Source organism: Sceloporus undulatus, chromosome 5 (assembly GCF_019175285.1).
Source record: "Sceloporus undulatus isolate JIND9_A2432 ecotype Alabama chromosome 5, SceUnd_v1.1, whole genome shotgun sequence".
NCBI classification, from domain to species: Eukaryota; Metazoa; Chordata; class Lepidosauria; order Squamata; family Phrynosomatidae; genus Sceloporus; species Sceloporus undulatus.
In genome coordinates, this window is record NC_056526.1 from 161,054,402 (window position 1) to 161,080,823 (window position 26,422).

The following is a 26,422-nucleotide window of genomic DNA, read 5'->3' on the forward strand; positions in this document are numbered from 1 at the left end:
TTTTTCTTTCCATGCAGCACATGCAAGGTGTTCTCCTTCACCTCCTCACCAAAACCATGATGTTACTCCAAACTCTGCTCTGGAAGGTTTCTCAGCCATCTACAGCAGATATTGAAGGTACACAGGGATTGTGCATGGGAGTGTAGAAAATTGTGTCTTCCTCGTTAAATACCCATCACTTGGCCAGTGACTCAATGGGATCTACACATGCAGTGACTTAGCTATTTGCCATTTGATTCAGGGAGACCCCCAACAGCTTTGAATTGGTGTCCTTAATTAAATTAATAAGCATCTGTTTAAACCTGATCTTAAAGGCTGCAGAATAGACCAACATTTTACTTCATGATTTCTTCCACTTCAATACACTGAACACCATCATCTAGTGTGTAATCAATGAGTAATGGTTATGTAAGACATTGACATATACTGGTGATTATGGTAAGATTAATGAAGTTAATCAGAACACCACGCTGTTAGAATTTTATTTTATTCCCATTCCACTAGATGGCAGCATGAACCAAACTGGCTCACATTTTTCTAGGATAACTACTTAAACAGTTTCATGGTTCCAGTTAGACTTTCACATCAAGTACAGTCCTATTTTTTTGCAGCGTATGTAAAAATGTATTGCTACAGTCAATTGTCCAGATGGGATATTCTTCCAATGAAATCAAGTTTTCAATTAGTGAATCTTCCACATCAGTGCCATCTAATTTTCCTCCACACTGGAGCCTGCTGCTTTGGAATTATAAATATTTATTCAGGAAGACAGAAGGCTGCTCGGTTAACAGAGCATGTATATTTTTTTTAAAATTGTAAATCAGGAAAATTGCCCAATCCTGCTCTTCTATAAACTTCACCCCCTGCCTTTCTTCCCCTGAACTACACAGTCCCAAATGTTACGAGTTTAGCATGGGGGGGGGTATTTTGACCATGGATCACTGGTTGCTCTTTTCTGCACCTTTTCCAGATCTCCAGCATTATTTGGGGGGTAGGGACCAAAACCATACAATGGACTTGTAGAATGCCAGTATAATATTGGTGTATCTGAGGAAGTAGGATCAAATCTATGCTACCAACATCTCTCAGTTAGTTTCAAAGGTGCTACAAGGTTCCTTTGCATAATGGATAATAGTCAGATAGAAAAGTCATGCCTGCATTTTTCACCATTGAAGAAAATACTTCTACAGAAACATCTAGTTATGATAGCAAGGAGATGAAACATTTGACTAGTAACATGTGGTAAATCTCCAGTTCAAGGCAGAGCTAATGAAACAATGAAGATTTTCATATGAAAGAGGTAACAAGGGGTGCTGTGAAAAGCTTTGGCTATACAATATATAGTAAATCCATGTCAGACTACTAAAAGCATGATTTTCCCCTATCTAGCCCATCTTTAATGACAATTTTTACTGACTGTTAATGGTCAGACTAGACATGAAGACACATTTCCATATATACTTTGTCTGAGCATCTGCTCTGTTCACAAATAAACCAGGGCTGCCAAGTGTGGATATGCTCTTACACAAACAAAAAGAATACACAGGAAAGAAAAGCAGAACTGCCCCATTTTTGCCTCACTGCTCTGCAGCTTTTAGCAGCTTTATTCTGTCTGGGTTAGGTACAGTATTAAAGGCAGGCTGGGAGATAATTGTTGAAAGCAGATAATCAATTCCAGTGTTTCTTATTTTTAACTGCAGCAGATAGATGCATGGTTACTCAGAATATGAGTCATAAAATTAACTAGTTATGTAAAATTGTAACAGTGGTGTTTTTTGAATGTTTGTGTACATGTTAGAACTGAGTGCAATGTTAGAAATATATGCTTGAGCCTGACATACAATTAGACCAAATAAAGTTTGGCATATTGTATAATATATAACATTCACAGTACTTACACAACATAGACAGGAATTTACAGACAAATACCAAGTAGATATAATTTTTTGGCATATGAAGCATTTTGCAGAGAGGGCACTTAGTTACTATAAAAATGGAGATAAACAGAGTTGATTACTTTTTGTCATTTGTTCTTTTGTACATGTTTTTTTCTTCTTCCATACATTTCTAAATCAGAGACAAAACAGAGACAATAAATAACATACCTTTTGAGCTTCAAGCAAAGAAGATCATTTTGAGAGAACATCTGAATACTAAGAACATTATTAGAGCAGGTGCAAGCTCTGTACAATAGGACAAGAAATGTCAAGCTCATCTGTCAAGAGAGAATGCTTATGATGAGCATGAGCTAGTGAAGATCAAGAAATAATCATATATCTTGAACCCATGGGTTGCTACACTAGTTACGTTTTACCTGCAGGAATTTCTAAATGCAACTGGCAGGCAATGCTGCATTACTAACACATCAGCTAGGTAATACACCCTACCTGTTGTGACATTCTCTTTTCCAGTTAACATCTCTAAAATACTACCCAACCAAACAGGATAAGCAAATGTTGATTAATCCTTAGAATGTTACAGGAAGCACTCTGAAAGTAATGATATTGAAAAACAACACCAGCATGGTATTTATCCTGTAAACCTGATTTAATCACTTACAAATATGTCTGATTGTACCATACTCTAGAATATTACAGGAGGGTGTAGAGTGTGTACAGGAGAATAAGACTCTGAAATAAAGCCCAAACATTTTCAAATTAAAAATGACTTGATTAGTAGCTACATACAGCTGTTCCTATGTATGAGTTGACAACATGTTTATATGCATTCCCTAAACTCTTCCATCAAAATGACTTTAAAAGTGTTATACAACCCCACCATCTAAAACAAATTATTCAATAACAACCAAGAAAAATAAAACTCATTCAAATGCTATATATCACAAATTCTTAAGTATTGTTCTAAAAAAACAACCCACTGTTGTTGTTTTAAAAAAAACTGTTCTAAAACGTGCTCTAAATATAATTGGTATACAAATTTGGGAACCCAAGGGCTTCAATTAGCCTAGTCAATCTTTCTTTACTGTATTGTCATTAATACAGAGCAAAAAATAAAACCTCATAATATACAAATACTTGCTGAGTTCATATAGCAAAGCTAGAAACGTTTAAAGCAGAAACTGGAAAGTGAAAAGTAGGAACCTGGTTAGGAAGAAATCTCTCTTTCTGAATTAAAATAAAGGCAAAACTCCAAAAATAATCAAATATTTATCAAAATAGTAAAAAAAAATCCATTGCTTTCACATCAAAAATATATTTAAAAGCTTGTTTTCAAGAAAGCAAAATACAAAAGTGATGGACCTGAAATTTAGTTCCTACAACATCCTCCTGTGGAATTACTTGTATATAACCAATCAATAACACCAGCTCTCTATAGGCATATCATCTGGGCCAAAAACAAGACACTCTCCTTCCTAATAATATTTGCATGGAAAAACAGTATCTCACTGTGGTATCAGGGAACAGGTTTCCTTTACGAGTAGCATCCTAGCATAAGTTAGACTACAAACCTGTTAAGACTACAACCTCGGAGGGGTCCACAGGATTTTTAAATCTCCTCCACCAAAGGCAGACAGGAATCTATTCTCAGAAAGGGAGATCTCTCAGATTCCCTATCCTCAACTAGCATGGAAAATTCTACAACAGTTCCTTTTAGTTCCTTTGGAAGGAGTAAAAGAAAGCAAGTGGGCATATATGGGCTTGGGTGCACACTTTTGGAGAATGCACACCTTTAGTGACCCCAGAAATGCTATCAAATCAGTTGATGTAGGTGAGCCCTAATGCTGGTGAAAAATAAATTAACTCCCATTAGTATTAATAGAAGGATTTGGGGTTGGTTTGTTTTTTGCTTTAAAAAAAAACACTCCAAAAAGCAAATCCAGCAGAGAAGGTAATGCTGGGCTCAAACTGGATTTGTCAAGGGCTCTAATGCAGGAGGTTTTTACAATGGCTTACTTGATACTTTTCAGTTCCAATATCTTTACCATGCATGTTAAACCCATATATACTTTTTTCCCACTAAAGGACAACGATGTTTCCATTTGGTTGGATCATTTTCCAAATTATGAATCTTTCTAATGTAATGAATATGGCAAATTTTGATAAATATAATCTGGTATTTAATTTTGGGCTTTGTGAGCGCTGTGCCACCACTGTTTTCAGTATGATGAACATGCAGCAGACTTTAGTATAAGGCTAAATCCAGTGTTTGATCTTACAAATCAAGATGTATATAAGTAGAGACTAACAAATCTCATTGTTGGGTCTACTCTTGTTGGTTGTAACAATGCAGGTAACACTTAGCAAAGTATACATTGTTATGCAGATATGAGGTATAAAAATACTCATAACAGTTTTCCTCTTTGTTTTCTGTGTACCATTAACTAGCTTTTAAAAACAAAAACAAAAAATAAAATTTACACAAATCATTAAAGATAACTAAAACATAATGTTTTCTATTACTGCAAGAGAAAGTCAAACTGTATGTCACTGGCCCAAGAAGAAATGATGGCTAGGATAATCTCCCTTTATACTGCACTTCCAGATATATTAGATGACAACTTCAATAATCTCCATCTATGTATAGCCAAAGGTCACACTGGCTGAATTGATGCAAACTGTAGTCCAACATACCAGGAGAGTGCCAAGCTAGGAAGCGGGGGACACATTTTTTAAAATGGCAAGTGATGGATTCTGTTCAGCATTTTATCCACTATGATTAAAACTGAGTTTTTAAAAAATAGGAAAATGGAGACCAGATTGCAAGGATACTCTGCATTGATTTCAGTTTTAGTGAAAGGCATCCATCACAAGTTCCAAAGCTTGCCCATCAAATAGAATGTTGGGCCATATCCAGGGACTATTTCATGTCACAGAATTACAGTACTATGAATCCACTTCAATAGGCATGGCTGCATCCTATGGAATTCTGCAATATACAGTTTGGTGAGGCACTAGCCTCTCTGGCTAAACATTCTAAACTGCAAATCCTAAGATTTCATAGACAGAACCATGGTTGTTAAAGTGGAATCAAAGCACTATAATTGTATAGTGTGAAAAGACTGCTGTATGACACACACAACGTATACTTTAAAAAATATGAAACGGATATTTTACAAGTGTGGAAAACTGGTAGCATTAAGGCAGGGCAAAATTCAAATTGAGATATGTTCAGCGAGGAGGAAAGCCTCCTCGATGGGTGCCGCCCCGTCCACCCCGGAATCCACCTCTTTCCCCACGGAAATTAGTTCGATTTCTCTCTCTTCCCCTTTCTCCTCGGCCAGCTGAAGTTCCACCTCTTCCTCCACCCCTTGGTGCGCCACCTCCCCGATCTTTTGGTGGTGGTGATTTAGGTCGGAGTCTCTCAATCTCTTCTGTACAGCCAGTAAGGTGGGAATTTGGAGCTGTGAAGTAAGAAGTGTATGTTTCTGCATTGAAGTTACTGTTTGTCAGGGTGGGTCCCACTGTTAGCCAGCCTAAAAGAAAAAGCAGAAAGCAACTGAGAAACAAACAAAGCATTAAATCTCTGGATGATTTCAGATCAGACTACTGATGTAGTACATAAACTTAGCCAGAGCTTGATACTAATGTTTCTTGAAATTAATATTTTGGAAAATAACTATGAATAACTAAATTATATTAGGATTGTAACTTTAGGATTATAACTTTTTGAGAGATAACTTCCTATTTAGTGATGTAACTATGGTAGGGTACAAATGGCGGAAAAGAGGCGGTCCGCAGCCACCCCTTTTCTTGCCGGGTTGGAGGCGGGGCAGCCTCACCAGCAGCCCCTGTGGCTCCAACCCAGAGCTTTTCCAGGCCACGGAGAAGCAGCAAAATGCTGCTTCCCTGTGGCCTGGAAAAGGGGTGTCCTTGGGGCTCCATGCCCCAGGACACCCCGACAGCCGCAGCCAGAGGAGAAAGGGGCCCTGGCTCCATTCCTGCAGTCGCTTGGTGGCTGCGGGAACAAGGCGCGTGCCAGAAGGAGCTCCATTTCAGAGCTCCTTCTTGCGCTGCTGTTAGGCCGCTAGAAGTGGCCTGGGTTGGTGTGAACATGTCATGCCTGCGCCACGCCGTTTGGACGTGGTGTGGCCGTGATGTCATAATGGCGGCGCCTGTGTACACAGGGTGCCACCATTTTGCCGCCGCCGGCACGTACTAGGGTTAGGGAGCGTGTACATGGTGCGTGCTCCCTAAGTCTAATACTGGAGCTGGTACACCGCTTTTTGGCGATCTGTACCGCACCTATAATATTTTAGGTACTCTTATGGTTATGATTGTGCTAAATGTTGGAGGAGGACTATCACATGGCCTGTTTCTGTCTCATGCTTAATTGTGAATAATAATACATTGATAAGGTAGATTAGAGGAGAGAGTGTTTTGTACCACAGCTTGTGGCATTCAGGTGTTGCTTTTTAAAATTTAAAAAGACTAACAGCTTGTGGCATTCACATGCCCCCCCCCCAAAAAAATAGTTACTTTCAAGAAATATGAAAAGGAACAGTTACCAGTAATTTTAAAACACTATTTTGAGGGCCTTGAAACTTTAACCAATTACTTTTACAAGCAATAATACAGGCCCTAAAGTTAACATTACACATATTGCTGGAGAAGAAGCAAAGAATTACTATACTGTAAAATAATAAAAGGCATTGGCAATACAATGACTACTGCTGAAGCCTCTATAAATCACTACAGCAGTGGTATGTAGCTTTAGTTACCATCTCAGTTTCTCTTTTGTTGTTATTATGTGCCTTCAAGTTGTTTATGACTTATGGCTACCCTAAGGTGAACCTGGGGAGTGTGAGTGGATTTTCTGTGAGTGTATGACTCGTCCAAGGTCATCTGCTGGATTTCCATGGCTGGGCAGGTAATCAAACTCTGATCTCCAGAGTTGTAGTCCAATGTTCAAACCACTATACCATAATGTTTATCTTTTAGTGTGCCTTAATACTCAAGTGTACATATCCCCATCATGTTCCACATACACTTAATTGGAAGTCTTGCCCATAAAAGCTCAACCTCCAATGAATTAGAAAAAGGAATCTGCAACGGACTGTGATAGCTATTCCCTCACCATACTCTGCTCTATTATGGAAGTTCTTCTGTACAGACTAAAATTATGGTTGAATAGCAAAAACAAAGTAGTATTAACCTGGTCGGATTGTGCTGTCCCGGCCAAAGAGATGAAGTCGCCTTCTTCCAAGACAAAAATGTTCAATGATGTGAAAGATTTCTACCGGTTTCTCTATGTTGCCAATTTCTGGTTCTTCCGTGATAATTAAGTCAATGTCAACATTAGCATGGATAAAGTCTCCATCTGTGCTACGGCGGACTGTTCCTTTAATGCCCATAAGACAATGTTCCTGAACAGCACAACAACAACAACAACAGTTTGAGAAACTTATCAAATTAAAAAAGCCAATGCCTTCTAAAGAGTCAGGCTGCACATCTGTAACTGAACAGAGAGAAAAGCATGCCACATATTTTGAAGATTCAGTTAAACAACTAGCTAGAGAAAGCTACAATAAAATGGGAATTTCTATGATTTTTATAGTTGCACACATCAAAATTCAGAAATAAAGCATAAAAATCCTCCCAGTGTCCTCAGAAAGCATTTCTAAAACACAGGTGTCTGCCATAGGCTACTTACATTATACTTAAAAGGATGCAGAAGAAGTCTTTACGAGCAATAATTTAAGGTTTTCTACATGGTGAAAGATGGAAGATCAGGTTAAAGACACATAGCTACATCTAAGTTTGAAGTCAAAGCCATCTTAGGACTTGCAGCACTTAAGGTTAGCAAAGACATTGTCTAGTACATTTTAGGACATCTCTATGACTCTGTCATGGCCAGCCAAGAGCTGGACTCAGAGGATGAGAGGAGGATGTGATTACTCCAGTGCAAGGGGAAATTGAGGCTACACCAGGTGCTAATCCTGCTCTGCCAGGTCCCAGCTGCGATCTCTCAGCCCCAGAAGAGGCTAAGCCAGGTCCTAGTGCTGGTGGGATTCCTCTTGTGGTGCAACACCCTAGTGGTGACTCTGGGGAGGAACCATGCCTGGAGGTTCCTTCCTTTAGGCAGCGCAGGGCTGAGAGTGCTTGCGTGCGTAGATCCAGGAGGATTGCTGAGAGGCAATTAACAAATCAGCCTCAGGTGGTACAGGGGTGAGCATCTCTTACTTAATGAGCAGAGAGGCGCCAACTCAGTGCCAGAGTTTATTGCTGCCTGCACTGGCTCTGTGTATCTTGACTCCTTGTTGCTTTGACTCTTGACTTCGGAATGAACTGGACTATTGCTACCTTCTGGCTGACCTGACCTTGGACTGGACTGATTATCGTGATCTCTGTATTCCCGACTTCGGCTTTGGCTTTCGGCTTGCTCTCTCGCTCACTCCTTGCAAGGTTTGTGGACTGTTTCCAGCTGTGCAGCTAATTACCTTGCTGAGCCATCCTTATTGGTGTGTTTGTTTGTTTGTTTGTGCTGGCTGCAGTCCAGGACAGACTCAGAGCATGGCCCTGCCCTCCCCCAGTAGAGATCTCTCCATCACCTCTACCCAGGACAAGTCTGCATACAAGGAGAGGAGGGGATGGAAGACCAATACATAACAACAAAATAAGGTCATACTCAAAATGGCTATTATGTTGGACAAATAACACAGGAAGTAGAGAAGTGCTGCTCTGAACTTGGGGAGAGGTCTAGATGAGGAGCTTTTATATGATCCCACAGCTTACAAGCATTTGTGGGCATGTGTGAGGGCAGAGAAATGGAATTATCTCATGCCTATCTATGAAGACTAGCCAAACCAAGTGGCAGTCAACATTTACTCCCCCCCTTTCTCAAACCCTGCCTTCTTAGACTAGATTTGATAGGCAAAGTCTATCTCATTTTTGTGTTCAATATAACTGCTGTAGTTTCTATTTAATATACATTTACAACCCACAATTAGATGGAAACAAGAAATTTCCAAACATTATAAACTGTGTAGCTCCACAAACCTAAACCAAAGTTCACTGGAATGTGCTAGAGTATCAATACCAAGTGGTCTGAATAACACAGAGAACTGTGGCATGCTTACAAAATGGATGACACTCAATGCCTTTTCTTTTACAAGATTGAAGTTGAACTGAAATGGCTGAGAAGGTCTACACTCTACGTGCAGGAAGTATACGTAACTACATGTAGTTTGTGCAGACTACTCTGGTTTTGGAAAAGAAACACCCAAATGGGCAGTTTTCTCTAGATCATAAAATCCTGATTTACTGAAGTCAACAGATGGTTTTCACAAAACTGCAGACATGAATGAACAATGATTTCCAGATATCTGTTATAAGCATAAGCTTTTCCAGTTCTGAAAAACCAAAGAAATAAAAATGACCATGAGGCTGCTTGTGTCTCACTGGTTTAATCCCTGTAAATGCCATGCTAGACAGTCTGCTTTCCAGAAGCCAAACTGAGGATGCATATCTACTTCAAAGGACTCCAGGAGGCTCTACAGAAGGAGCTCAAGTAAGGAAGTAGAGATGCAGGGAGACAAAAATGAGCTTGACTGAGATGTGGCTTGCACATGTATTTTTGCAAGGCATTTGCTCTTGAGGAGCATAACATGGGTAACTAGTGATGTCTGAATGTGTAGGCTTGGTGAACTGAATAGATCATTTCTTAGCTGGAGCATAACAGACAAAGGGAAAGGGATCAGAAACTGACTGAGTAACAGACATTGTAGCACAAGCTTTTGTAGACTTGGTCTACTTCCTCAGATGACCAAGCAGATCAAGTCTATGAAAGGTTATGCCACAATGCTTTTCACTCAGTTAGTCTCAAAGGTGGTGCAAGATCCTTTTGGATACTGATATTCCAGACTAACATGGCTATGTCTGAAGACCAAGGGAAAGACAGGAAGAAAGGAGCTTTTTGGTAAAACGAATAAATATGAAGAATGAACAGGAAAGGATTATTATGTGAAGGCACAGAAATACTGAGAACAAATAGGAAACTGTAAGAAGGACAGTCTTCATGGGTTTAAGGAACAGAAAGAGGTTATTAAACTTAAATATCATTCACCATACAATTACTGACTTTTCTAAAAAGTGAGGAAGCTTAACCCATTCTTTGGATATCTCTTCACACCAACAAAGAAAAAGAGCCACTTGGACCAAGTCTACAATTCTCATTTAATGGAATGGCAAATTTCTTAACCATTATATTTTGTACACAGCTGTGCTAAGAAAAAAGTACAGTAACAAAGAAATCAATTACTGTACTAATTAATTGACTGGTATTTGTGAAAGTACTATTAACAATACTTTCATTCCCTTACTAGATTAAGCATATATGCAAACAAATTTATCATTTCCCAAACTCCAATTGTTGCAAATTCAACATAACAAGAGTTTGCTCATCTATCTGTTTAGTGGCACTGTACTTAGTGCTGCAAGCTTCAGAAAAACGTATAGAATCAAATACCAAAGACCTATAGATATATGCAACAAAAGCTTGGTTCTGCTTTTCCTAGGGACCAGCTCCCTAGGAGAAGATAGCTTGTAATAGAGAAGTCATGGCAGATGAAGATGTTTAACCATTCATCAGTAGCTGTAATCCAGAACTACTGTTTCCTAAGAAAGTAGCCATTAAATGTGTTTTAATAACAAGCCCTTTAAATTACATCTCTGAAAACATTTCTCCAGGCAGTTGTAATGACATTTTTCAAGGGTGGCAAGCCACACACAATTATCACTGCACAAAATTAGTTCCTCACCACCTCAGTTCCTTAAAATGTTCTATCAAATAGAAAGTCTCATTTTTCCCCCAAAATGGTTGCTCAGCTCTTAGGCTAGGCTGTGGCTCTGATGGAAAATGTTCTGGGTCTGGTAAAGCAGTGAGAATAATCCTAAGTTGCTCTTGGAAAAACTAGAAGAGTGCACTTCTGCCTTCCTCATAGCAAAATATTTAATTTACATTTCAATGTGATAATCTTAATAGTTAACAAAATGAAGGTCAATCCCATCTCATTGCCAACTATAGCAACAGGTTAGCAACTATACAAGGCATTCTAACCCTCTTCCATCATCTTTCCGAAGGATAGAGAAGAGTAAAGTGTTTCCATAAAGCTCTACTCTATCTGATCTGCATTTCAATAAGAATGAATGAATGCACATTCAAAAGTTTCCCAGAACAGCTCCACGAAACTGTCAGATACAGACAGAAACTTCAATATTTGCTCAGATGAAGCAAAGTCCACAAATGTTAAAACTCAGTCACCCATTTACATTATCATATAAACTCATCTTTGAAAGAGAGCAAGAGAAGTAAATCTCTCCGTGACTGTTTTCCTAAAACTCCAACAGCTCTGAACAGTAAAAACAGGTGTGATTTAAAAAAACAAAGATTAACTGATAGAGAGAACAAAAGAAATTCAGTCACATGTACCTTTGTTCTTTGAAAGACAGCCTTAGGGTCCAGAGTCTTGGTTTTCCCAGGATTGTTTTTATTGGTTTTAATCCAACAGATATCTTCACATCTTCTATACCCCCATTTGCGCAAACACTGAAACATTTCAAAGAAATAAGACAATTGTTTTATGCTATATATCACAGTATTGGGTCCAGGCTTAGACACTTGCAACTGCAAAGGTGGAAGAAGAATGCTCTGTCCCCTCATTCCAACAGCAGCCCCTCCAGCCTCACAAAAAAATTGCACAGAGAATCCTGTGGGGTGTTGAATGGGGTAAGATGCAGTGCAGCAAGATCCCCCCCCAAATAGCAAAGGCAAAGTTGCTCACAATGTGCAGATTGACCCTCATCACATCACAGGAATTCCCATTTTACATGGTCCTCTCTGACCATCTATATATCATTTCTACATGATGGAGGAACTATCGTGGGAAGGAAGGAACAGAGAAGTCTGAAAATACACATGTCTAAATCTGGACCCAATCTAATGTTTCACTGCTGACATTAATATCTCTTTTTCAAATACAGATTAATTAAATTTCACGATTAATCTGGATCCAAGCATTCCAGCTGAGTTCCAGTTCTGGGGAAAGGGCAGGGCATTAAAAATATGATGCACTGATTTCATGCAATGGTTGGGAAAGATACATCTACAGCTTCCCTTGAAATCCCCACAGTAAAGATTATTCATGTAGCATATGATCTCATGTAAAAATGGTATATACACTACTACCTTAATGTGTGCTACCATTTTGTCAGTACATTGTGTGATCCTAAGCAGATTTACCACACAACTGTACACATGCTTATTTCAAATTAAGTACCACTGTACTTCTTTCATTCTCTTGCAAGTATGCATGGTAAGGAATTGTTTTTAAAATGATTGTATAAAACTGAAACAAAACTCTTTCAGATTGCTAACAGGAAAGACTAGGAACAGGTGAGAATGACTGTTGATTTAACAGGAGCAAGAATATTTGGATTTACTAAACTGTAGTTCTGTTCCGTGCAAAAGGGTGATGTAAATCCAGTCAATCAAATGAGTAGGTAACTAGGACCTTGCCTTCAGGAGCCAGAAGTCCTGTTCCTTCCCACCCTCACCCCGCCTGTTCTTGGATGAAGCACAGCACAAACCCCAGTTCTGGAAAACCCATTAAATAGAGCAATAGTAAAACAAATATATATATATATATATGAAATTTTATTCAAACTGGGCATTCATGAGTAAGTCCAACACAGAAGCAGAGACCAAACAGCCTGCTGCCTAAGCATCTACTGGTTGAGATGTTTTGGGGCAACTCTACATGTGCAAATACTCTTCTCTGAACACATTCTTCTGCCTCAGTACAGACACCAGGTGCATGGGCTACCTAGAACATGTAACATTAGTGGGAAAACTAATCAGTGCAGCCCTGTTTATATGTTAATCTAACTTTCAAGTGTGACACTTGAATAGGGTTTGATCCATTTTACAAATTCTATCAGTGAGGTGGTCCAGTGTCAATATACAGTATCATCTTACCACTCTGCCAAGATCCAGGCCCTCCCCAGAACCACACCACAGAAAGACAAATGATCGTGGAGCAGCAATTTCTTCAATGTCTAGCTTCATAATCTAAAAAAAAAGGAAAGAAAAACTGTAATGTTTGCAATAAAAATATTTTATATGCATAACTGGTTCATGGATACTATAAATATAACTTGTGTTCTTCCTAACAGGCTGCTTTTCAAATAAACCATTCTGCTAGATTCAGCAAAGACAAAATATTTCAATGAACACTGCAGACATACATATGATTTGAAATCAAATCAAATATTTTCTTACCACTTATAATTTGCAATTTCATTTGCTATTCTAAAAAACAGTAAGAAGTTCTTTTTTGGATTATATTCCCACTATGACAAATTCACCACCTTTAACCTAATATATTCCTGACACAATGTATATATTGTTTCTACATCTACCTGATACAAACAGAGAGAGAAAGCAGAGATTTAGCCTCCTGTAATAGAAGTTTATACTGCATAATGCATTCACTGGATACATTCACTGGAAACATTACAGAATTATTATTAACAAGCAGTTTCATTCATCTTTTCTGCCTTCAGAGACCTCCTAGGGAATTATAGCAATAGCAAGTACCTTTCTATACCGCTTATCAGTGCCCTTAAGCACTCCCTAAGCGGTTTACAATGTGTGTAAACTAATTGCCCTCAAAAAGCTGTGTACTCATTTTAGTGGCCTTGGAAGGATGCAAGTTTGAGTCAAGCTTGAGTCCTTGGCTGGTACTGAACTCGCAACCTTGCAGTTTGTGAGTGAGTGGCTGCAGTACAGGCATTTAACCACTGTGCCACCAGAGCTCCTGGTGCACAACACCAGAAAGTGCAGGGTCAAAGAACTAGCTTTCTATTAAGTCACACCACTAGTTCATCAACTCGGCATTTATGCTGATTGGCAGCCATGGTCTAAATTTTAAGACAGGGGTGTTTCCTAACACAACCTAGAAATGCTGGGAATTAAACCTAAGATCTTCTGCATGCACAATAGACACTTTACCACTAAAGTATGATCCTCCCTCAAAACATGCTTTTCTTATTTCAGAAATGCTAGCACCACCTTGAATATATCAAAGGATCAACACAATCAAGTCCTGTTATTGCTTATCAATTCTTAAGCCCCAGACATTTGATAATGCCAGTATGAAGCATGTTCTAGGAAAATGAAAATCATATTACTGGTTAGTATGAAATTTCACTTATATCATCAATGGGAGCAGAATTGTAAAAGACAAAGAAAAGGTATACAAAATTACTTTAAAAAGAAAAAGGAATGGCAGCAACATGACCTATTTTTAGGCCTACATTAGGACAGACAAATGGAAAGACAAACAGAGGAATCAAGACTATTCTGGCATGGATCAATCAACAATAATATAGACAGATAAATGTTCCTGGAAAGTAGCATTCTGAAATGGGGTTAGACAAGAGAGCTTGGAAAAATGAGCCCATACAAACAGGGAAGGTCACTTAACATTAGATGTAAGACAAGGGTTCAAAACATACTGCAGAAATAATCCAGTTTGAGACCACTTTAACTGCTCTGGCTCAGTGCTATGGAATCCTGGAAATTGTAGTTTATTATGGCACCAAACTCTCTGAAAGAGAAAGCTAAATATCTCACACAACTACAGTTCCCAGAATTCCCTAGCATTGAGCCAGGGCAGTTAAAGTGATTTCAAACTGGATTATTACAGCAGTGTGTTTGGGACCAAGGTCATCTTTCCCTATAGTGAACTCACATCATCCCAAGTCCAGCATTTCTCATTAGCTGTAATGCCAGTCTCCCTGTAGTATTCTTCTAAAGGTGGTTCCATAAGAATCACATCAAACTTGGACTTGAGTTCACGAAAATCAAAAGCTTCCAGGTCAGCTTGTAAATACCTATCAGTACAAAAGGGGAGAAATGAATCAGCAAAGGATATTCTCAACTGATACTTTCTCAGAGTTCAATATCTAACAGGGACACGGATCTTATAAAATTTGCACATGTCAATCAAAACCGAAATACTTCAAATATGTAAAATAATCTTAACTATTGTTTACCAGTAGACATCCTAGTAAGTAGAAGCTGGATTGATCCAAGAAACCTGAGTTGACTTAAGAATGGGTCAGCGCAAGTATTTATATTTAACTCTTATTTAAAAAGGAACCATCCCCTGGTGAAAGCCACAAGCATAATCTGTCCTGGAAGCACTGACCCGCCTCTGTTTTCTCATCCATGCAGCCTTTAGTATGAACACAAAAAGTTATGCCTGATGAAATTTTGCAAGTTCTTTGGCCCCAAAACATGCCCTCAACTTATACATGAGGTCAACTTATAGTCACATATATACAGTAATAACGAGGTAATTTTTTAAATAACACTGTAATCATAAGAATGATAACAGATAATTGACACAATATAATGGTCTTCGCTCCTGTTATTTTTATTTATCAGTTTCAAGGAATCTGGGTGACTTTACTCTTCTGCAAGTAGACAAGAGGAATCCAAGAACAATCACAGTCTGTTGACAAGATCTCATTTTAAGTGTACCAATCGAGCCTCCAAATCAAATAACCAAAACAAAATAGATAGATTTCTTTGAAGTTCAAATGGCTGTTTTATAAAGGCAACCCCAAAAAGAGAACATGCAAATCTTAAACAGGTGCTGAAAGAAAGGATCTTAGCAGACAGCTAAATTTAAGCCAGTCTGTGGAAGAGAATCCAGTTCATTAAATGTACTTACATTGGAGGCGTGTTGGATTTAGATATTAGCTCATCCTTCAACCTAATGAGCTCCCGGAGCTTTGGATATTCTTCAAATCTGTCTGCTAAGCCTAAGAGGAAAACATGCCTGTTTTATGCTACTACATGAAACTTTCATAAAGCAGTGATCACAAGGAAACAAATCTAATATACCTGACAGAGACTGGCATGAACTACTGCCTTTCATTATGATTTTAACCCAATATTATTTAGTCAAACATCTAATAATACTGTGTCATTAGCAGTTTCAATAGTGTCTAGAGCTAGGACATGCATAACTCTATATAAAGGCATTTTTAAAAAATAGTTCCACTGGGTTATAAGTTACATCATTTATACTCATGACATTACATAAAATATTTTTTTCTAAAATATATTGCTTTAAATTGTTTTTAATCATATTTCTTTGGCTGTATGTTTTGTTGGAACACTGATTTTAAAATTCAATTATTTTTTTAAAACGCATTCTGTACTTTAGTCTACGAAAGCTCATAGTGCCAACTTCTTTCTTTCAGTTAGTCTCAAAGATGCTACAAGATCTCTCTGTATCTCTGATTCTACAGACTAACACACCTATGTCTTTGAATTCTTGATTTTGTGTGTCTTTGTGTGTGTGCGTACCTGCTAGCATATTTGGTAGTATTTTGGTTTGCATATAAACAAAACACATGCTAGCATCTTTAAGCATTTTCAAGTACAGTATGCTGAATGAACACATACTAAAACCACCAGTTAACTAAGGAACAACAATGGGAGGGGAATAAAGCAGCTTTGTTAGTTTTCATGCCCACTACCCTAGTTCACTGTAAACAATCATATGTAGACTGCTGTAGCACTGGAAGTCTGTGAATGTTGTTGTGCCATCAAGTTATCTTCAACTTATGGTGACCCTATGAATGAGAGACACTAAAGTTATCCTATCAACAACAACTCTGCTCTGGTCTTACATACAAAGGGCCATGGCTTCCTTGATTGACTCTATCAGTCTGGAATGCAGTCTCTTTCTTTTCTTATGGTCTTCTACCTTTCCATGCATGATTGTCTTTTCTAGTGAGCACTGTCTTCTCATAATATTAGTCATCTTGGCTTCTAAGGAAAGTTCAGGCTTGATTTGCTCTAGGACCTATTTATTTGTCTTTTTAGCAGTCCATGGTATCCATAACACTCTTTACCAGCACCACATTTTAAATGAGTTAATTTTCTTTGTAACAGCTTTGTTCAGCCTTCACAACCATACAGAGAAAATGGGAAATATGATGTCATGGACAATGCTAATTTTAGTATTCAATGATATTATCGTTACATTTCAGGATCTTGTCTGGTTACTTCATAACTGTCCTTCCAAGTCCTAGTCTTCTTCTGATTTCAGGACTGCAGCCTCCAATCTGAAGAATAACTGAACCAAGATATGGAAAATCTTGAACTATTTCAATGTTTTCATCATCTGTTTTGTAAATCACCTGTGACCACTAAAACAAAAATAATGGCCACAGATGATTTATATAACTTTAAAACAGATGATGTAGATATTGGAATAATGTTCAACTGTAAACCTGCCTTATACTTTCTTCCTTGTACATTCTTCCTTGACTTTCTTCAGTAATTATTCCAAGTCTTTGTTATTTTCTGCTAGTAGTATGGTGTTATTTACATATTTTATATTGTTGATGTTCCTTCCTCCAATTTTTATGCCCCCTATCTCCAAGTCTAATCCCGTTTTACATATGATATGTTCAGCAAACAAGTTAAACTTAAAAGGCGATACAATAAACCTTGTCTCATCCCCTTGCCAACTGAAAACAATTCCATTTCTCTGTATTCTGCCCTTTTGTCTTGAGTACATGTTATGCATCAGGGCAATCAAATGTTGACACATCCATTTCTTTAAGAGTGAGCCATAGTTTTTTATGTGCAATACACTCAAAGGCTTTGCTATAATCTATAAAGTACAAGCTGATTTTTCTTTTAAAATTCTTTGGTGCACTCCATTATCCAACATATGTTTATAATATAATCCCTAGTGCCTCTTCCTTTCCTGAACCCAGCTTGGACATCTAGCATTTCTCACTCCATATATGGTAAAAGTCTTTGTTGTATAATTTGGAGCATCACCTTGCTTCCATGAGAAATGCAACATTTCAATATGGTATTTTCCACATGAATATTCAGATCATCTGACATAAAGAAAGTAATTACTTCTCACAAATTTGACTGAATGCTTACTATTTTAGGAGGCAAAAGACTGCATGAATCTAAATTGATTTTTTGAACATCACAGTTCAGGAAGAATTGTAAAATGTTATGTTATGTGTATTAAATTGTAACTTATCAATTGTAGTGTATTACATGACATGCAAATACAATATTACATGTCACTATATATATATATATATATATATATATATATATATATATATATATGACAGGTTGAACCTTCCTTATCCAGAAATCCAAAAACCTCCAAGCCTGAAGCCACCCAATTCTGCCTTCAGTGCTTCACTCAACTGCTTGCATTTTCCCCAGCTATAAGAACTATGGAGAATGAATGAGCAGGAGGCCAAATGAACAGCCAATTGGTGGGTGTGACGGAATATGTTTGTACTTTTCTTCCTCTCCCCAGCTACAAGTGAAGCACCAGTTGGCAGTGATGTCCAAATCTGCTTGGACATTTCTCTCCCCTCACAGCAGTATGGGTTACTTTCCAAAAAGGGTAGAAAGCATGCTGACAGCTGGAAGAGCATCTGTGATATCTGCTTTTTACAGGGGCTTTGTGAATGAAATTACAGGAACCTCAGTCCTCGCCCCTTTCTCACCCTCTTCTCTAACCCATTAAATTTCTGACACTGGTGGAGAAAAGACTCTTGACAAAACCTCAGTAGGCACTGAACTAATCCCTCTTCCCCTATCCTTCGTTCACTATGTTAATTCACTATATGCAAATACAGGTATTTCAAAATCTGAAGCACTTCTGTTCAGATAAGGGAGACTTAGCCTGTACAGTCAGGAATCAGAAAAAACTACGTAAACTTAGGAAATACATAGGAAAAATCCTAAAACCCTATGGCCATGAAATACCTTGATTAGGATTTACCAAAAATGCACAAAGCTGTGGGCAAACTTTTTTAGTTCTCCAGATTGTTTCATCAGGTGTTACAAACAGGGAAGGGGCCAAAAGCTGATTTTGGCCATCATCAGATTTGCCTAAACACAACTTAATATATCATTTCAAAGGCACCACTCATTAGGCTGCTCCAGTGACTTTATAAATATCTTTCCTTGGGACAAAAGTGCACAGAATGTCATACAGCCCGCATGTAGCAAACATACAGCAAATATGGCAAAATTCTGTTCATTTACTTATTATTCTGACATACCCACATCTCTGATGAAGTTCTGAGGTCTGTGCCCAGTATCCACAAAATGCTGGCAATAGTCATTGTGAGGATTTAAGCTCTGGGTTCCCTATGTAAAGAAAACATACAACGATTATCAAGATGAGGCATATCCCACACACATAATGATTTGACTTTATTGTTTGTGTATGGAAGATCCCAACTCTACACATAAGCTTTATCTACTGTATGTTAATTTTAAGATTTTCCCAGACCAATAATCTGTTATTCCCACCCTGCTACAATGAAGTTCCTTAAAGTATACCCCTTTTTAAAGACTACATAATGTGCATACTCCAAGTATTCCAAATAATGATTAGCTACTGAGAAGCAGATAGGGTAATTAGAGCAACAAGTATTTTACTGTTTTCTGTTTTCAAAATGCCACTACATTATTGTGGAGTGCTGCAGCTTTGGTATTTGCAGTTGACTACACGGCTTAAAAGTAATAAAGTATTAAATTACTGTAATGGACTCTCTATGAAGAAACATTTGTTAATCCAAGAGAATATCCACACTCTAAATCTGTATTTCCAGTTACTTCGGGGACACAAAAGGAGACCAACACCACCATACTGATTACCTTAAGAAAAGTACTGGAGTCTTTGTAAATTTCTTCTTCATATGGAAGGTTCTCTTCATCTTGCTGCAGCTCTACTTCATCCTTTGGAATAAAGCACATTTTATATGCATGTAGAGACAGGATGTTTCTCCTCACATAATGATTCCGCTTCTTAATGAAGAAAGAAGAGGGCTGTCTATGAACATTAGCATCCTGCAACAGCAGATCATTAGCAGTTCCAATGCAAATTTGAGAATGCAGAACAAAATTTAATGCTCCTTTCTATCATCACTGTAATTACTGAACCAGTTAGATTTTACCTGGATGCCTTGAAAGACCAAAAGTCAAAGGATCAGGAACACCTCTATGCATTCTATAATGCATGTGATGATTTTGTCCCATCAAGACTACTAATTGTGAACTAGCAGGTTTAGCATACTGTTAGCTAACTAAGTCTGTAGCTATGGACTCTTGGTATTCAATTATGGTTCTCTGATTGCACAGTAAGCCACTCTGTAAGAAATACAAGACTACAAGACGCTTGCAAAAAAGATGGGGAAGTGGATGGCTGCTGAGAATTTTTTTTTGGGGGGGGGGGGGCAGGATTCCATGGCTACCTTTAGCAGAAAAGAAGCAGGTCATTCGCAGGAGCTTATGTACTCCCCTGCAGACTTGATCAGCACTAGCATGGGCAACATGAGATCATGCATGCAAGACAGGAAGGTCCTTTGGAAACTCCGCGAGATACAACAAAAAGAAACAGCCATTCAAATTTTTCTTCCTCAGAAGTCAGACTAAGCCTTACTACTCCCCTATCATCTGCTTTTTTTTTTTTTTAGCCCAAGAGTGTCTTGAATGAGAAAGTGCTTTTGCAGCTTTCCTAACCTAAACTTTAGAACAGGGTGACTTTCCAGGTAATGTTTTGCTTCCCACACAAAACAGCTGAAAAATCACTGCAAAACAGGAATTTTGCTCCTGCAGCGACCCCAAATTCCTTTAAAACCTGCTATTATTCCACAAATTGGCCAAAACTAAAAAAAACAATATAGAAATGTTCCTGTATTGATTTTACTTGATTTGCGACTGAGGGTAGTGACAGTCTTACCAGGTTTTTAAGATAAAGGAAGATGATGGAGCAAAAGCACTGGGTTTTGAAGTAATTTAGTCCATTTAGAGGGGGTTGGGCAAAAAAAATATCACCCTGACAAAAACTGTTTAAAATATTGAGGGTGGGGAAAGCAGGGAACAGAGGCAAAAATTGGCCCCCACCTCATCCAAAGCTGCTTTAGAAGAGGTTAGGGCCACACATCTGTGATTCAAGAGAATTAACTGGGAACACTATCATTTTCAGAGCTAAAAACTATATGACAGAAGACAAAAAGATGAAGCAGAATATCCAACTGGAAGTTGTATTTAGAAAAGGATTAAGTTCAAATATTTTTGGTCACTACGTCGGAACAAAACTCTTTCTACTGAAATACCTCCATGGCAATACAAATTTGAGCCCCTTAAATAATTTGTTGAATGCTTAGAAAGGAAATAGTAGTATGGTTGTAAAAGAAACACTGTTTGCACAAATGAATATTCATTCACCCTTAAACTTCTAAAGACATGATATTAATCTAACATACTGAGGCTAATACCTAATTCATATGCAGTAGACTTTCAACTGTTTGTAATTCATCCCTACAACGTCACTACGGAAAACAAAATTAACTCTCTTTTTTCTGTTGCAGTCTGAATGATACAGTCATTAAAGCTGCAACCATACATTTCATGGCAAGACAGTAGTGAGATGTCAGAGCAATGTAGGTACTAATGGATGCAAATGTGCACATTTTTTTAAAAAAAAAACCTCAGATTAAACAGTCCTTGATTTTAAACCACAACTTTGTTTTTGCTCTAAATTTACAACCTACTTTCTAAACTTGAAGCAAATGTAATACTAAACTCCTTACAAGGGTGGTGGAAGAATAGCGAGACAAACATTATGTGTACCAGCAGAGGGTGCACACACCTCTCTGGAGCTTAACAAGTGCTTCCTTCTTATTCAATACTACAGTAGTTTTTCCTGACCTTTTTAATGTTACAGATCAGGTTAGCATCCTGCTAGACTAGAGGATTCCCCATCTAACATGCAGCAATATGCTCCTATATTAAGAGATACTGGCTTCACTGGAAATGCAAGGCAAGGTATTAGAAGAGGACTCTGCATGCTTATCAGCAAAGTGTAATGTCAAAGTGTCAAAAGGTTCTTCTTCACTGTCACTATCATTGTCAATCATGTACCAAAATTTAAGATCTAAATAAGATCTAAATCCAAGATAGGTTCATTAAGTTTTAAAAGACATTAAATTCTGTATTTTCATCTGAATTATTAAAGGATATATTGTCAAAGTATTTCTAAAGTATTTGCCTTATTTATCATGATGTCTTGTGAGGTAAAATCAGAGACTATTGCTTTTCACAATTCCATTAGGAACAGCCAAAGCCATCCGCTTCATTTGCTGAAAGACGTTTTATTTCATTGTTTCCTTACCTTATATTCTTCTATTTCCTCTTCATCTGCTTCTCCCTCATCTGGATATTTGCGTTTGGCATTTGATCCAGATGTGTCATAAGCAGCCCTGAAAATTTGAAGAAGAAAGTGTACAAGCCTAGAAGAACATATCATGAACATGATGGCTCGAAATGCTGCTTCGCTTGGGTCCATTTTTCTTGAGTGTTTGTTCTGCTTTCATATGCTTTAGTACCATCTTTTCTTCCATGGCACATGGCATTAAAAAAAAATGTTTGTTGAGAAGGTGAAAGGTAGAGATTCTTTTGCTCCTAGAAGTGTGCTGATTTCTGTAAATCTGTGCTAGTGAGATGCCACACATAAGAGGAGAGGAAAGCAGCAGTCCAGGGTTATGTCATCTTTCATTAACCATATCTTATCCAGAGATGGGAAAACTAGCATTATGTATAAGCTGAATATTTAGGATAATTATAACCTGAATAAGACAATTATATTGTACGATGGATATCTCATTCAGCACTGTAAAAGAAATCCTACTTGAAACAATGGTTTACTATAGGTATAGAATGAATTCTGTCAATAACTATTTAATAAAATATTGGTATCCTGGCTTTCCATCAAAAATAGTGTGCATGACAACACCAACACTAAAAACAAACTGCAAAACTTAATAGGACACAAAATGCATTTGTACATAATTCAGAAATGGTAGGTAATGAACATTTTTAGCTATTGCCCAGTTGGTTTATTGGGCATATCCTTACTAACTTTTGAACAAACTTGAAGACCAAGGAAAAACATTTTATGTTTCAACTCTTTTGTTCCTACAATGAAGTCTATTTCCAGATTTTCACTTAAAAATTGAGAACTCAACTTTGCCTAAACCAGTCAAAAGCAAAATTAATTCAAGTAAATTTGCATTCTCTCTCTTTCCTCATCCTCTTGAATGCCTCTGTTATGAGAAGTGTAACAGATTTCTTTAAGCACAAACCTGGAAGTTTCTCTTGTTTCGGCAATCTCCCTCTGCTCATCCTTGCTATTCAATACTGCACCAATACTATCAGCACTTTCAGCCCCCAACTAAAATAAAAGCAAAGCCAAAGAAATTATTATTATTAATAAAGAAGTAAAAAAGAAAGCTTTGATATAAGCATTACATACTTAAAGTTTTTATAATATAAATTTTGATTTCTAATTCTCATTTAAAGCCATCCAATGTTTCTTCTTTGAAATGTTTTTATGGGAAAACCAATGAAACATTTCTGCTGATGTTACTATTTTCATCAATTAAATCTCTGTGTGTGTATTTCCCCCTTTTCCTTGAAGGCCTTCCAAATCTAATCCAGATGCTTAGGGGGGTCTCTGCAGACTTGATTTTCAGGTGGAGTTGGGGGCTGTGGAGGTGGAAGTACTAGGAGAAAGGAGAATAATTCCTGTTCTGTTAACAAGCAAATGTAAGGCAAGTAACACCCAAATGACCTCAGCCAAGGATCCCATGTAACAGCAATAATAACATAAATAACTTTGTATACCAGTGTCAACCATGCTCATTTTAATAATTTATCTCAAGTGTTAAAGTAGCCCAAGATTATCCCTATAGCATAGATGAAGAAGAGAAATGTTAAGAGAACATGCTAAGGCAAGATCATGAGTTCACATATATGGTTTAACTCAGAATGACATCACAATATTTCAGCCTCCTTGCCACCAAAAACAAAACATAACCCTCAAGGTGCTAATGCACCCTTATAATTTAGCTCACAAAGGTTTGCTTTCCCTGCACACAAAAAGCCTGCTACTCAGGAGACACTTGTGAATGATCAAAGGAGCACCTTCTCCTTTCTTTGCCAGTTTCTCTTATAAATGCACACCTGTAAAACATTCTCCAAGCTATCAGCAAAGGGATGGCAGTAAAGGAATGAAATTCTCATGCCTCTACCGTTAGCTTGATTCATTTATATACAGTGTTGCCAATTTCCAGGGAATTTCCCCAGAATCCATGGAATTTAATTAATTTCTTTCCGGGAATTTTGACTGAATAATAATAATAAATATTGGGGAATTCTGGGGATTTTGGATTTTGGTAAAACATTCTGGAGAATATCTTCAAGGCTTGTTGGCAAGACTGTTTATATAAGAGATGAGAAACTACAGATGGTCTCCTGCCTTTTTTTGAACACAGAAGTAACTGGAAGGTCATATCTAGTTGTTTTTAAGGCAGACCTGCACAACTTGGGAGTAGGAAGGGGCCAAAACTAAAATGGGTTAATTTCTTCGGGCCACAGATAGGATTCAATCAAATATAAATTAATAATAATTAATTAATAATAATTAACATTATTAATACTAATTCCATTTTCCTCTTCCTCGTCTTTTTCTCAAGAGAAAGCTGAGCAGCAGAGGAGCATTGCAAGTGTTCACTCATCCTCATCCTCCACCCAACCTTCTCCTCAGGAAAAAGCCTAGCAGCGGAGGATCCTTGTAGGGCAAGTATTTGCCCATCTTCTTCCGCTGCTGCCGCCTGGCCTCCTCCTCAGAAGAAAGCCAGTTGGTAGAGGAGCATTGCTCAGCAAGCATTTGCCCATCCGCCTTCTCCTCAGGAGAAAGCCAAGCAGTGGAGGAGCCTTGAAGTCGTTCCACATCCTTGTGGGCCACCTGAAATCCTTTAGTTTTAAGGGATGTGAGGCCCCTAGAAAATGCAGGAGAGAATAAATTAACTTTTCAATGGACAATTGTCCCTCCTGGAAAGCCCCATGAACTCCACATCCCATGCTAGATGTAAAAGATGGGCACCAGTTTCAGTGCATTCAACAGAGATCATGAAAGGCCACAGATCATTCTATCTCTTCACAGCCATCTACAAAGTCACTTTCTGCATTTCCAGCCTAAAAGCCAGACAGGTTGGCAGCAATGGGGCAGAACTTGCCATCCCTCCAAACCCCAGCCTCTTGTCACCTCAGGCAGCCCATCTGCTACATACAGAGCACAGAAACACAGCAGGCTGGAAGCGAAATAGCACTCCTTCCTCCCTTCCACTACCAACGTCTTTGAGTTTCTGTGCTGGAATTGCAAAGAAAAAAGCCTCATTTCCAGTAGGGAAACACAGATCGATACCTGATGAGGAATAAAGTGTTCAAGAAGGTGACAATTTCTTCTTTTGTCCTAGAAAAATATGTGTCAAAGAAGAAGAAGAAACCTGGAAACCACATTTCTCTGCCACTGGCTTTAATGATTATAAACCTGTTCTTATGCCGAGAAGGATTTCTCATATATTGGTCATCCAAATCCAAAAGCATCATGGTGTACATATAAGATTAGGTGCTTAAGTCTAAGAAGAATGCATTGGGAGCTGTTCCAAACAAATGTGAATTTACAGAAAAACTTCCCTGAGAGCTGTACAACAATTACAAATGTGTTGGGCACCACGGCCATATACAAGTTTTGTGTTATCTTTTTTGTGTGGCTCTTGACCAAAACACTCTTCATCACAAATCCCCAGTGCTGAGGATTGTCCGTCACACTATGTAGCTTTCCATGCACACTCCTAAGCAACGACACACATGAATAAAGGATGCACACAGAAAGAAAACAGACACGTGCGTTGTAGCAATGCATGGACATTATTATCATGTGCTATAAACACTCCTGATGTCTTTTAAGAAGAAATCTTCCCACATGGCAAGAGAAGAATGCTGAGCACAGTACATTCTCTATGGAAGACCTTAGATACGTGGCACTATTCCCTGAAGAGTCCATCCACACTTTGTACACGTGAGATGTCCAAAAGGGCATGCGCTTTCACTGTCCACGAGTGCAATGATATATAAATGATAGGAATAATAAGGAGGGGGCTGAAAGGAAAACACAGGAATCCATCTCCCACAAACAACTTCTGGGGCCCCAAAGAGGCCTGCATAAGCCCTGCTTCCCCATCACCCTCCATCTCCATGGCAACGGAGTGACAGCACAGCATCCCGCAGCCTCCTCCCTCCCGTGCGTGACGTCACAGCGGCTCGCTCAAAAGGAGCACCACTCACTCTAACTGGGAAAGCACTTCCCCAGCTGAGACGAGGACGCGCATGCGCGGAGGCTCCCGTTACCCCCCTGTCTGTCTGTCTGTCTGTCTCTACCTGCTGAGCCAGGAGCTGCCGGCGCAACTTCTGCCTCTCTCGGATCTCCTGCAGCCGGCTGTTCATCCTCACTCGCGGCGGGCTAAAGGGACGGGGGCGCGCC

At 38.4% G+C, this 26,422-nt stretch overlaps 1 protein-coding gene across 2 annotated transcripts; it reads right to left on the reverse strand.

Annotated features, from left to right (window-relative positions):
* Positions 1 to 471: 471 nt before the first annotated feature.
* METTL14 (methyltransferase 14, N6-adenosine-methyltransferase subunit) lies at positions 472 to 26,422 on the reverse strand. 2 transcript variants are annotated; one of them, XM_042469303.1, is made up of 11 exons: positions 26,320 to 26,422; positions 23,181 to 23,269; positions 22,211 to 22,298; positions 19,693 to 19,773; positions 19,092 to 19,179; positions 15,698 to 15,788; positions 14,711 to 14,852; positions 12,934 to 13,026; positions 11,389 to 11,505; positions 7,114 to 7,324; positions 472 to 5,434 (listed from the first exon to the last, which is right to left on the reverse strand). In XM_042469303.1, the coding sequence occupies exons 1-11, from the start codon at positions 26,383 to 26,385 to the stop codon at positions 5,130 to 5,132; spliced, it is 1,371 nt and encodes a 456-aa protein (XP_042325237.1). In that variant the 5' UTR covers positions 26,386 to 26,422; the 3' UTR covers positions 472 to 5,129. The 2 variants fall into 2 exon arrangements, with proteins under 2 accessions (XP_042325237.1, XP_042325236.1); XM_042469302.1 differs by lacking the exon at positions 26,320 to 26,422 and adding an exon at positions 25,895 to 26,305.